Below are 14,554 nucleotides of genomic sequence, written 5' to 3'. Positions count from 1 at the left end.
TCAGAACGATCCACGTCTCCCCTATGGGATTGAGAAAAGACACATCCCTCCCCCTTCCTGTCACAATCCAACAATCTTTTCCATTTTTCTTATTAAAGAACAATGCTTCTGTTCGGGTGTTCCTCCTTGTACCTAAACCCCAATTAAAATTATATCAGAGTTAAAGAAGATTAAGTCGCCAATTCAACACAATTATTTTGCAATTTTCTTGCATTCACCTCGAAGATTCCCAGCCGAAATACACAGAGACAAGAAACGTGAAGAATAATGGTTGACACGCACCTACATGCTAATCCAAAAGGAAACTAAACTAATCCTCCACCATAGCATAGAGAGAGGGGAGAGAGCTAATGGCAGCTTAACAACTTATTTTACTACGAGCAAAATAATACTCCTACCTTTTACCATTTTGTTTTGTCGTGGGCGCCATAATAATCCCATCATGACGACACCAACAGCGACCCAGCAACCCAAAACGAAACCAGCGATCCATCCTTAATCCTCACAGAAGATAAACAAACCCCGGACTCAACTCAACTCCCCCGGCATCCAAATCTGCAACTCCAACCTCCCCTCCCCTCTCCTCTCTCCCCATTAGCGTGCAGATCTGTCCACCCGCCGATTTGGATCGCCGCGGATCGGATTTATGCAGTCTTACTGCCGCCAGCGCCAGCCATGCCGCGCAGCTTGGGAGGGGAGGGCAGCTTGAGCAGTCTCGGCCGGGAGGAGGGGGGGCCGGCCCGCGCGGGGGCTGGGCGGCAATGTCCAGCATGTCGGACTCTGGGGGCGGCGGCCGCGCGGGCGCGGAGCTGATGGCGGAGCAGTTCCACCTCAAGGTGCTGCACGCCGTCCTCGCCGTGCGCGCGCCGAGGCCGCTCGCCGCGCCGGCGCCGGCGGCCGCCTCGGCGTCCTTCCGCCGGCGCGACAGGTGGTTCCACCTCCCGCTCCACGACCCGCCGCCGCCCCCCTCCGCCGAGTGCCTGGAGGCGCCGCCCCCCGGGGAGCCGCTCGTCGTTGACATCCACCTGTCCCCCGCCGGCTGCGGGGGAGCGGGCGGGGAGGTGGTGGAGAGGTGGACGGTCGCGTGCGAGCCCTGGCCGGACGCCGCGGCGTCCGGCGAGGGTATGGCCGTGAACCGGGCGTACAAGCGGTGCATGACCCTGCTGAGGTCGGTGTACGCCACGCTCCGCCTGCTCCCCGCGTACCGCGTCTTCCGTCTCCTCTGCGCTAACCAGTCGTACAACTACGAGATGGGCTACACCGTCGGCTCCTTCGCCGTGCCTTTCTCGCGCGCCCAGGAGTCTGCCATGCGTTCCCATCGCTTCGTTCCCGTTGACACCCAGCCCGGCCGTCTCGTCGTCTCCGTCCAGTACCTGTCCAGCCTCGCCGCGTTCAACCTGGAGATCTCCTCCCTCTCCCCCTCTATGTTGATCACCAACTACGTCGGCAGCCCTGCAGCTGAGCCCATGCGCAACTTCCCTTCTTCGCTCACGGAGGCCACAGGCTGCGCTTTCCCGCAGTCCTATCAGCAGCAGCGTCCGCACAGCTGGGCGCCGCCTGCGCTCTGGCCGCTCGCCCCAGCGCAGCAGACGAGATTTTCGCCACCGCCGTTGCACTATGCGTCACCAACACCGTCGCCCCCTAATTTTCCTGGTGGGTACCTGCAGTCCCCTCTGAGGGGGGAGTCTGCACCGGTGACCATACCAGGCGTGAGAAGGAGCCCCGTGCACCGTCAGAGCATGCTGGACCCGGTTAAAGGTTTAATGCTGCCACCGCCATCCCCGAGGAGAGGAGACAAGGGAGCAGCAGGTTCACAAGAATCGCCGTCAGATATAAGCCGGTCATTCGGGAGGCCAGAAGGACTTAGGATGGGGGATCCATATGGCAGCTCATCACCAGGATCCAAGGTGATTCATTTATGGTCTTTATGTTTATGATTTAAAGTTGAAAGATTAGATTTTGCTCGATATATTCAAACTGTTGATGAAGTATATGCTGAAGGTTAATAGTTAGTTGCAACTCTTAACTAGAATACTACTACTACTATTTGTTTCGTATTCACGAGACATGAAAGTAAGGGTATGAGAAAAATTCAAATTAATTTGATTTTGACTGAACTGAGTTACTGTGGCATGCTTTAGCCCAGCTTAAATTTAACTATAGTATGTTACAAGAGTTACAAAGTAGCACACATTGAAACTAGCTAACCGGTACCTGACAGATTGTTCAGCCCGTAGCAATTATTCTGGGTAATCGGCCTTATACACGGTTTTACTTGACCTTTTTTTTTTTTTTTTTTTGTAACTAGTGAGGACACCTAGTACAAGTATACAGCCCAGCAGGCATAGTTAGACACAGAATAGGTGCTCATTCCCCAGCTATTTGGAACCTTTAATCTGTGTGATTTGTTGAACAATAACAGTGATTACACCTTTTCTCAGTTGACTGTCTTACAAAGACGTCGCCGTGACTGGAGATTGTAATGGTATCAGACCAGAGTAACAGACAACTATTGTTAGCGAAGTTCTGTGTAGCATCTTTTCTAAAATACGTAGTATTCAGAGATTAAAATTTGTCTCCTACCAAAAGTTAATATGATCACACTATTTTTTTATGAGACATACATTTTGCTCAACATCAACTTTTGATCTTAAAATAGTTTGGAAGTTCGAATTTAAGTTTCGACTTCTGTACTAGAAAATTTATTTGGCTTGTATTTTTAATTGTGTCTTGTTGAAGGAATTAGGCTTGACATTCTAAGTAAGCTCATGAAAATTTATGTATTGCAACACCCTTGTGCCATTTATGGAAGTCGACATATACCATCTTTATTGTTCTGATATGCCTCGATCTTGTTTGGCTGCCCAACGTGCAGGGTAAGGACAGTCGGGATGAATCTGGCAGATTCTCTGCACTCTCTTCTTGTGATTCACCACGGCAAGATGATCTGGATGAGGCAGATTATCCTTTTGCTGTGGATGATGTCGATCCACCAATCTCCAGACCTGGGTATGTTTAAATAACTTTTTTTAGTGGTTTACTTTTATCAGATTATCTTGTTCTTTGCTTCTCACAAGTCAACATTGGCCCATTGGCTGATTCTTACTAAAAGTATATATCTTAGCTATGGAGAGCTCTAGCATTTTCATTTGGTATACGTATGGGTAGGGAATTACATGAAGTCCAACAATTCTAATAAGCATCACATAATCCAGTTAGTCTGTCAACATTCTCTTGTTGTTAAATAATGCTAGAACATATCTGCTTACTCACAATATTTAATTGTTGGAGCCGGCATTCTTTTAATGTAGACACATTGTTGGGTTTGCAAAAATTCTGTACATGGTGAAAGTTAGTTTACTGTGGGGATTTTAAGACCATGGCATGGACAAACTGTTTGCCGTTTAATTCTATTCTAGCATAAAAATAGAATGTTGGAAATGACTAGTCAGAGATGGCAAAAAAGGGACAATTAACTTGAGTTATGAATAAGAAACTCCAAAGATGTCTCAACCAATATATTTTTAGTATGTAGTTCACTTCCCTAGACCCCATTTTGCGTGGAGCTTTCGGCTCTGGGTACTGTGATGATTTAAAATATAGTCCATGATAGCCTCATTGTAGTAGCAAGAGTATAAAATCGAAGGAAGGTAATTGTTTCTCATACCCCAGAGCTGTTAAACTACGAAGTCCAATTTTGAACTTGGCTGGGCCGCTGATTTTTTTTCTACTTTAGCCTCAATACTACATGGCTATGTGCAATTGTGCATGGTAGAAAATAGTAGCTGACAAAAACATATTACAAAATATAAAAATGATATTGCATATATAATTAACAATGTCTTCAACTAGAGTATACTTAGTAAAAGCAATTTGCAACATTTGATTGTACAAATTTATTTTTACAGAATTTCAGTAACTCCTGTGTTTTTTTTTCTTTTGTATTTGGTTAAATATTTTTTGGGTACAACTTATAGTTTTTACATAGTACTTCACTTACCATCACACGAGCGATTTGTATGCCATTATGAAAGTTTCATTGTAGTAGCAAGAGTATAAAATAATATTTTGGGTACAACTTATAGTGCAAATAAATATAGAAATATTTGCATGCCATTAGGAAGGTTATTTTTGTGCTAGTACAAAAGGTCCTTCTATTTTCTACACAACTACTACGATAGGCCGAGCGTTATCGATTAAATTGTGAAATGACCAAGGGCATGTCATGTACTTCCGCTCCAAAATAATTGAAGTTCTAGGATTGTCCTGAGTTAAACATTTTTAAGTTTGACTAAGTCTATAGAAAAATATGCTTAGATCTACAATACCAAATATATATAATATGAAAATGCATTCCATAATGACTAATGAAGCAATTTGGTGTTGTAGATGTTGATATATTTTTATGTAGACTTGGTCAAACTTAATGAAACTTCACTTAGGACAAATCTAGCAACAACAACAACGACAAAGCCTTTCAATCCCAAACAAGTTGGGGTAGGCTAGACCGCTAGAGTTGAAACCCATAAGATCTCGAAACCAAGTCATGGCTCTGGCATGTAGATAGCTAACTTCCATGTAACCTTGTCCATGGCTAAATATTTGGGTGAAATTCCAGTTCTTAAGATCTTTCCTTATGGAATCCTCCCATGTCAAGTTTGGTCTACCCCGACCTCTCTTGACATTTTAGTAGCACGCCTTAACCATCCGTTATGCGCTAGCTTTCTAAAGTCATGCGTTGTATATGCCCAAATCATCTCATACGATGTTGGACAAGCTTCTCTTCAATCGGTGGTAGCCCAACTCTACCACGTATATCATCATCTTGGACCCGATCCTTTCTTTTGTGGCCACATTTCCATCTCAACATGCGCATCTCTGCTACACCTAACTATTGGACATGTTGCTTTTTAGCTGGTCATCATTCAGCGCCATAAAATATTGCAGGTTAAATCACTGTCATATAGAACTCGCCTTACTTTTGTGGCACTCTCTTGTCACAGAGAACACTAGAAGCTTGGCACCAGTTCATCCATCTTGCTTTGATTCAGTGGTTCACATCTTCATCGATATCACCACCTTCTGCAGCATTGACCCCAAATATCTAAAGGTGTTCTTCCGAGATACCACCTCCCATCAAGGCTAACATCCTTATCCTCCTCGTGCCTAGTATTATTGCAGCCGCACCTCATCTACTCAATTTTAGTTCTACTAAGCATAAAACCTTTCGATTCCAAAGTCTGTATCCACAACCCTTAACTTTGTGTTAACCCCTGAATGACTATCATGGACTAGCAGTCCAGCACTACATCATCCGCAAAGAGCATGCACCATGGGATGTCTCCTTGTATTTCCTTGTGACCTCATCCATCACCAAAGCAAAAAGGCTCAAAGCTGACCCTTGGACGCATAGGATATCAACACCTCTCCTCACTTATCACCTCTGCATCAACTAACTCCCGTAACTTACCTGTTAGGGACTCTACGTTCTAGCTACCTATGAGGATCCTACTAGGCTTGGCTAGCTTCCTTACCCTTCGCACTCGTCGAGCCAACAAAGACCCTTGCTCATTTTCACTACACCCGGTCTGATGTAGCGCGCCACTAAGGATGGTACAACCCGATCCTTGCTCACTCATCACCGTATCTAGATCAAGATACGACATATCAGCAAGGGGGTGACGGCCCGATCCTTGCCCATTTAACACCACACCCAGGTTCCCATATGGCGCTTCACTAAGAGGGTTAGCCCCAACGATGTTCTTCTTGGTTTCATCTCCATAAGAGTGGTTGAGTTTTGACGTTGGCTCACCAAGCCTATCACAACCCTCCTTTACTCGGGCTTGGGACTGGCTACGTTGAGACAACTTCAATTATTTTGGAATGGAGGGAGTAGTTACTCTCACATATATTTATCTCTCCTCAGTCTCATATGACCAAAATCCACAAACCCTGCCAACCCTGTCACCTCCGTAGTGCTGCTGTTTGGATTTTCACCCAGTTTTGATTTTTTACCAATATGGGAAAACACAGATATGGGTAGCAATTACATAAAGATACTGTTGGTCATATGGAGAAAAAGAGCTTTTGGAGTGGCATAAGAATAACCCAACCATTGCAGCATAAAAAATATATTTTGAGGTTTAGGGGTGGTATATTAAGAAGTCCCCTAGATTCATTTCTGGGATAAAAGGTCGTGTACCATAGACAACCCCCTGTTTGTTAAATATTGTACTGGCTTTGCACTTCTACTGTCTGACCCGAATTCCCTTGTCTCCAGAAGGCTGCTCGTTGTGTACACACTAATGTGAAGATCTCTCATGCTTTCCTTTTCCTTTTCCTGAGATGGCAACAACAACAACAACAACAACAACAACAAAGCCTTTAGTCTCAAACAAGTTGGGGTAGGCTAGAGGTGAAACCCATCAGATCTCGCGACCAACACATGATTCTGGCACATGGATAGCAAGATTCCACGCACCCCTGTGCATGGCTAGTTCTTTGGTGATACTCCAGCCCTTCAGATCTCTCTTTACGGACTCCTCCCATGTCATGTTCGGTCTGCCCCGACCTCTTTTGACATTATCAGTACGCTTTAGCCGTCCGCTATGCATTGGAGCTTCTGGAGTCCTGCGTTGAATATGCCCAAACCATCTCAGACGATGTTGGACAAGCTTCTCTTCAATCGGTGCTACCCCATCTCTATCTTGTATATCATCATTCCGGACTCGGTCCTTCCTTGTGTGGCCACACATCCATCTCAACATGTGCATCTCCGCTAGATCTAACTGGTGCACATGTCGCCTTTTAGTCAGCCAACGTCCAACTCCATACAACATTGCGGGTCAAACTGCCGTCCTATAGGACCTGTCTTTTAGCTTTTGTGGCACTCTCTTGTCACAGAGAATGCCAAAAGCTTGGCGCCACTTTAACCATCCGGCTTTGATTCGATGGTTCACATCTTCATCGATATCCCCATTCTTCTGCATAGACCCCAAATACCAAAAGTGTCTTTCTGAGGCACCACCTGCCCATCAAGACGTACCTCCTTCTCCGCGTGCCTAGTAGTACTGAAACCGCACCTCATGTACTCGGTTTTAGTTCTACTAAGTCTAAAACCTTTGGATTCCGAGGCTTGTCTCAATAGCTCTAACTTCCTATTGACCCCCGTCCGACTAGCACCACATCGTCGGCAAAGAGCATAGACCATGGGATATCTCCTTGTATATCCCTTGTGACCTCATCCATCACCAAGGCAAAAAGATAAGGGCTCAAGGCTGACCCCTGGTGCAGTCCTATTTTAATCAGAAAGTCATCAGTGTCGCCATCACTTATTCGAACATTTGCCACAACATTATTGTACATGTCCTTTATGAGGGTAATGTAATTTGCTGGGACTTTGTGCTACTCCAAGGCCCACCACATGACATTCTCTGGTATCTTATCATAGGCCTTCTCTAAGTCAATGAGCACCGTATGCAGGTCCTTTTTTTTCTCCTTGTATCTCTCCATAAGTTGTCGTACCAAGAAAATGGCTTCCATGGTCGACCTCCTAGGCATGAAACCAAACTGATTTTTGGTCACGCTTGTCATTCTTCTTAAGCAGTGCTCAATGACTCTCTCCCATAGCTTCAGTGTATTGCTCATTTGCTGAGATGGCACTGAGCTAATTTTCATTTCACAAACACAAGTCCTCGAGCCTTCTGAATTTCTTGGCATTGGCAGTTGTGTTGTGCTCCATATTTCTAGGGCAGGACATCATATTGATAATTTTTATTCAGTAGTACCAGTAGGTTCAAAGTTGGCCTTTTGTTAGTCCTTTTGCCTTTTGAGTTAAATTGTAAGAAAACTAGTGAAACAATCCATGTTTGGTATTGCATGCATTTAAGGCTTATTTTAAGTGGGCACAAAGGAGGTTATGAAACCTAGAGAAAGAGAGGAGCAAAGGACCATGGCACCATGCTATCCATACTTAAATACTTTGGAAAAAACCTTAAAAACTTTCAGAAATACGCGAATTGCTAGTAGGTGACAGTACTACTTATAAATGTATTAGAAATGTCATAAATAAGGGTGAACAATGTATAACATCAATATATTTGCATACATGCCTTATATTGTAGAAAAAGATAGGAAAAAAGTATATGTCGCGCAAAAAGAAATATGACTATTACATGCTGTGTTCCATGTGGAGTGCTATAATTTTATATAGATGTTTTTACGTGTATTACTGTTCTTAATGTCTATAGTTACAGATCTAACACGACCATATTTTCATATACCTGTTTCTCTGGTTCACCTAATGCAAATTCACTCATACAGGAGCAGTGATGGAAAGGAGGCTGGAGATCAGGCAGGCTCGTCGTCCCATAAATCACAAGATGCGGCAGTCGGCTCTCTGGTTCACTTGCTGAGAACCGCACGCCCGCTGCGAGATTCTAGCTATTCGTCTCAAACGTCAGGTGCTGAGTCTAACACAGTAGCCTCGACTAGTTCTGTCATGTCTCGCAGGACATCTGATGCACTCGAGGAGCTGCAGTCTTTCAAAGCAATCAGGGAGAGACTGCTGTCCGGGAGTAGAGCGAAAGAGCGAGACTCGCCGGAGAAGCCATAGCACCATTCTTTCCTTGTTTCTCTTAACTTCACGGTGGAAGGTCAGATCCGTACGACAGAACAGGCCATGCTGTGAGCCCAGCAATGTTTTGTTGGGGCGTTTGTGTATATAACTGATGAATTGATATGCTCTTGGTCGAAGATAAGATACAGACCTCGATTGATTTCAGCGAGGGCGTATCTCTCGTCATTCTTGAACCCTAGGACTCGCCGCTGTTTATACGCTCTTGTATACCTGGGAAGTAAGATCAGTACAACACGTAGGTGTGAGCCTTTGGCTGAACGTAGTGCTCTTGCGCTGTGTGCGTGTGTAAATTATATGTAACTGTACTGAAGATCAGTAAACATCAATGTTAAGTATTGCTTGCACTTGAGTGGACTGGATTCAGTTTTTTCCTGCTTTGATTATTTTGATCCGTCGGAAACGTGGGAGTGCTGTTCTTAGGAACAAAAGCAGATGGTTCGTGTGTCTGATGATGAGACTCGTTACTTTTGCCACTGGGGAAGAAACGAAGAAGCCTCACAGCTTGCTTAAGTTTCATGTTTTACTAACAAGACTGGGAAGGGAATTCAGGTTTCAAGTTGTGCTTACGCGGTGTCTTTTCTTTACCAGGAACATGGCCTGAATTTTGTGTTGCTTGGTGTGCTGCTAGGCAATATGACAGGAGCGTCGTCCAGTAGGGCATGTTTGGATGCCTGGTTCACACTTGTCTTGCATGCGGCATGCAACATTCGGCCCGTTTGGTGTGCAGCCTCCTCGGCCTGCCCGGCTGATGCAAAACGAGGCCTCTTAGCCAGGCTGAGAGGGCCCATATATACGGCTTAAAAAACCTACCCTCTCGTTCAGGGTTTTTCGTCTCTATCCACGGCGATCTCGTCGAAGCCTCGAGTTTCTCGTCTACCAGCCGGTCAACCCCCGAGCTCTCGTCACCCCGTCCCTTCTAGGCTACAGGTGCGCTAGGGCATTAGGGTTTTGCCGGATCTTTTCCTTCACCTCATCAAGACCAGCGCCGCTGGCCCCAACCCTAGATGGCGAATCAAGGATTGTCGTCGTCGGCATGGTTGGCAGGGAGGAACCTTGAAGAGATGCTGCAACACTTGGACTTGCAAGAGGACGAGCTGGATGATGTAGTGGTTGGAGAAGAAGAGGTGAAAAAGTTTGAAGCGGACACGAGATGGCAGGCGATTGGTAGGGTTAACACGACACGGCCGTTCAGTTCGTCAGCAATGTTTGAGACTCTTAAATCAATCTGGAGGCTTGCCAATGTTCCAACGTATCGGGAGGCTGGCGAAAACTTATTCATCTTTCAGATGTTTTGTTTGGGAGATTGGAAGAAGGTGGTGCATGGTGGCCCATGGTTGTTCCGAGAGATGGGGATGCTCATCGAAGATTATGATGGCAAGAAAGAACCTGCGTCTGTTGCTTTCGACGGCCTCTATGTCCGGGCTTAAATTCATAACATCCCAGAGCTTTACTGCAAGGCAGAACTGGTGGATCAACTCGCTAGGCGTATCGGACGCGTGAAGGAGACCCAACTCAACACTCGACTCTTCTTTGAAGGTGACTACGTCAGGGTCCGTGCAAGGGTACTGGTGAACAAACCTCTCACGAGGGTGACACCGCTTAGTGTTGCTGGAGAGGGGAGGAAGCTACTCCCGGTGAAGTACGAGAAGATCCCCTATTTTTGTCAAGTCTGTGGCATCATGGGTCATAACCATGAGGAGTGCGGTGATGGTGTTTGGGAGGAAGCGCACAAACAATGGGGAAGCTGGATGCTAGTACGACGGAGGGAGACACCCCAGGAGCAACCATATGGAGAACGGGGCCAGCGCAGCGGTCGATCTGGCGGCCATGGTGGAGGCAGGGCGAGAAGGGGTGGCCCAGCACGTCGCCAGTCGCCCCCTCGCAAGCGATCATCACAAGAAGTTGGTCTAGATGCCGGGGAGGATGACGAGGTGACTAGCCCGCTGAAGCCAATGGTTGAGAGAAGTGTTGCGCACGACGCCTCCGCGGCTTGACGCAATTTGGACGAAGCATTGGCTGAGAGCGCCCCTGTTCAGATACTTTCGGATGCTATGGTGGTTCTGCATGTTGGAGCGTCAAACATGGTTTCGCCGGGGGCCGTGAGCACTACCCTTGGAGCAGTTCCGCCGCCTCCCCCGGCGTATATATCACCGCGAGACGTCAAGAAAGCAAGAAAGGATAGCTCTCCCTCGAAACAGAGCAAAGCTATGCTGGCAAAATTGGCGGGCTCCAAGGAGGAGTGCCGCCAGGCCCAATGAAAATCCTAAGATGAAATTGTCGTGGGATAGGCGATCCCGCGACAGTCCGAGAACTCCGCGGCCTTGTGGAGCTAAGTTCGCCTACTATTCTATGCTTGGTAGAAACCCAGTTACAGAAGAGCTGACTGAAGGCCTTCGCTTCTCGTTAGGTTTTGATTTCAGCTTTGGAGTTAGCAGTAGTGGTCGTAGCGGTGGTATCTGTATTTTTTGGAAAAATACCATTGATGTTGCAATAAAGAATTATTCTGAGTATCATGTTGACACATGGATCACGGTTCCAGGCAAGGATCAATGGCGGATGACGTGCTTTTATAGAGAGGCCACTAGGAGCCTTCGTCACAAGACTTGGGAAACTATGAAACATCTGAGGGGAATGAGCACTCTTCCGTGGATGTGCATCGGTGACTTCAATGAGATTCTGAGGCCAGAAGAACAGCATGGACCAAATGAGCGTGATAGTGCGCATATTGAAGCTTTTAGGGAAGCGGTGGATGTTTGTGGTCTCGCTGATTTGGGTTACCGGGGACTGATACGTCTCCATCGTATCTAATTTTCCAAACTCTTTTGCCCTTGTTTTGGACTCTAATTTGCATGATTTGAATGGAACTAACCTGGACTGACGCTGTTTTCAGCAGAATTGCCATGGTGATATTTTTGTGCAGAAATCAAAGTTCTCCAAACGTCCTGAAAATTTACGGGGAGCAGTTTTGGAAAATAAGAAAAATATCTGCGCCAAGTTCCACCTCAGGGGGTGGGCCAGTGGGCCACAAGCCCTGGCATCGCCACCACCCCCTGGTGGCGGTGGGCAGGCTTGTGGGGCCCACACGGCTCTGCCGCCCCCAATTCCAGCTCTATAAGATCCCTTTCGTCCCAGAAAAAAATAAAAAAGAGAAGTTTTCGTCGCGTTTTCGATACGGAGGCGCCACCACCACCTGTTCTTCATCTGGAGGGCAGATCTGGAGTCCGTCTTGGGCTCCGGAGAGGGGAAATCGTCGCCATCGTCATCATCAACCTTCTTCCCTCTCCAATTCCATGAAGCTCTTCGTCGTTCGTGAGTAATCTATTCGTAGGCTCGCTGGGCGGTGATGAGTAGGATGAGATCTATCATGTAATCGAGTTAGTTTTGATGGGGATTGATCCCTAGTATCCACTATGTTCTGAGATTGATGTTGCTACTACTTTGTCATGCTTAATGCTTGTCACTAGGGCCCGAGTGCCATGATTTCAGATCCGAAATTATTATGTTGTCACCAATATATGTGTGTTTTAGATCCGATCTTGGAAGTTGTAGTTACCTACTATGTGTTATGATCCGGCAACCCCGGAGTGACAATAACCGGAACCACTCCCGGTGATGACCATAGTTTGAGGAGTTCATGTGTTCACCAAGTGCTAATGCGTTGGTCCGGTTCTTTATTAAAAGGAGAACCTTAATATCCCGTAGTTTCCTTTTGGACCCCGCTGCCACGGGAGGGATGGACAATAGATGTCATGCAAGTTCTTTTCCCTAAGCACGTATGACGACACACGGAATGCATGCCTACATCACATTGACGAACAGGAGCTAGCCACATATCTCTCCGTGTTATAGCTGTTGCATGATGAATATCATCCAAACAATCACCGACCCATTGCCTACGAGTTTGTCCTACTGCTGTTACTTGTCTTGCTCTGCTGCTGCTGCTACTACTGTTGCTACTGTTGTTACTTGTTTTGCTCTGCTGCTGCTGCTACTGTTGCTTGCTACTGTTGCTACTTGGTACTGCTGTCACTACTGCTGTTCCTTGCCGCTGCTATTGCTCGTTACACTACTGCTACCTGCTACAATCTTGATTCGCTGATCGTTGACGGGAACTGACAATTTCTGTCAACGAGGCAACTTGGCGCCATTGATACAATCGTTAGGAATAGTGTGCCGTCAACAGATCGTTTCTGACACCGTTGTTATCATACTACTTTGCTACTGATACTTTGCTTGCAGATACTAATCTTTCAGGTGTGGTTGAATCTAACAAATTCAGCTGCTAATACTCGAGAGTATTCTCTCACCTCCTGCTTGGCGTACCAACAAATTTGGGTCAAATACTCTACCCTCGAAAACTGCTGCGAACCCACGCGCTGGTGGGCCATCAACAACATTCTTCTAGTTTTGTTGCCGGGGAGTGCTAGCAGCATTCTTCTGGTGCCGTTGTAGGGAAGGTTTGCTGTCATCAGCATTCGTCTAGCCATCGCCAGAGATTGCAATCATCATTTTTCTGGCGCCGTTGCCGGGGAGGTATTGCTATATTCTCTGAGTCACTTGGGATTTATATCTGCTGATCACTATGAAGAATCTGAAGGATCCGAAGACCAAAGTCTTGCCCTCAACTACGAGGGGAGGTAAGGAATTTCCATCTAGCTCTGCACTTGATTCACCATCAGTTATGAGTAAGTTTGCGACATCACCTCCTGATAGAAATCTTGATATGTCGCCTGTGCTTGATGATGCTTGTGATACTACTGCTAGAGATGCTATGCTTGATACTATGCCTGATACTGCTAGAGATGCTATGCTTGATACTATGCCTGATGATACTATGCTTGATACTATGTCTGATACTGCTAGAGATGCTATTTTGCCTGATGATGCTATGCTTGATACTGCTTTGCCTGATGATGCTAGAGATGCTATTTTTCTTGATGATGCTATGCTTGATACTGCTAGAGATACTCCTTTGCCTGATGTTCCACTAGGAGTGTTCCTTGATGCTCATATTGCTAGAGTTATTGCCAATGCTCGTGATGCTTCTGAAACTACCGATACTATTGAGATAGAACGTGCTTTTGCTCCTGCTAGATCTAGCTCTCCTAGATATGAATTACCTGATATACCTGAGGGTTACGTTATGGAGGGAGAGATAGCTGAGGATTTTCTTGCGTGTAAGGATGCCTATGACACTGAGAAATTACTTCTCAAGTGGAAGGAAAAATCTCGGGAAGCTAGGATGAAAAATGACCCGAAGTTTGCCACTTCGCCTATCTTTGTCACCGATAAGGATTATGAATTCTGTGTCGACCCAGAGATAATCTCTCTAGTCGAATCTGATCCTTTTCACGGTTATGAGTCTGAGACGGTCATAGCCCATCTTGCCAAACTATCTGAAATAGCCAACCTTTTCACTAATGAGGAGAAGATCCGCCACTACTATATCCTTAAGCTGTTTCCTTTCTCTCTAAAGGATGATGCTAAAGCCTGGTTCACCTCTCTTGCTCCTGGATGTGTGCGTAGTCCCCAGGAGATGGTCTATTACTTCTGTGAGAAATATTTCCCTGCCCATAAGAAGCAAGCTGCCTTGCAGGAAATATACAACTTTGCTCAACTCCAAGAAGAGAGTCTTTGACAAGCTTGGGGGAGGCTCGTCCAGCTACAGAATGCTTTTCCTGATCACCCTCTTAAGAAGAACGAGATACTTGATATCCTCTATAACGGACTTACCGATGCTTCTAGAGACCACCTAAATAGTTGTGCCGGTTGTGTTTTTAGGGAACGAACTGTAGAACAAGCTGAGACTCTATTGAATAACCTCTCGATCAACGATAATGCTTGGACTCTTCCCGAACCACCTCCTAAGCCAACTCCTAAGAAAAGAGGTATTCTATTCCTTAGTCCCGAAGATAT

General features: G+C 46.1%; 1 protein-coding gene across 1 annotated transcript; it reads left to right on the top strand.

Moving 5' to 3' along the window:
• The first annotated feature begins 464 nt into the window (after positions 1-464).
• LOC123427369 (autophagy-related protein 13a-like) lies at positions 465-8,987 on the top strand. The gene is made up of 3 exons (XM_045111391.1): positions 465-1,907; positions 2,876-3,009; positions 8,323-8,987. The coding sequence occupies exons 1-3, from the start codon at positions 762-764 to the stop codon at positions 8,612-8,614; spliced, it is 1,572 nt and encodes a 523-aa protein (XP_044967326.1). The 5' UTR covers positions 465-761; the 3' UTR covers positions 8,615-8,987.
• Positions 8,988-14,554: the final 5,567 nt, after the last annotated feature.

Source organism: Hordeum vulgare, chromosome 2H, assembly GCF_904849725.1.
Source record: "Hordeum vulgare subsp. vulgare chromosome 2H, MorexV3_pseudomolecules_assembly, whole genome shotgun sequence".
Classification (NCBI taxonomy): Eukaryota; Viridiplantae; Streptophyta; class Magnoliopsida; order Poales; family Poaceae; genus Hordeum; species Hordeum vulgare.
The sequence above is the reverse complement of the archived record's forward strand: the minus strand, read 5'-3'. Positions and strand labels throughout refer to the sequence as shown.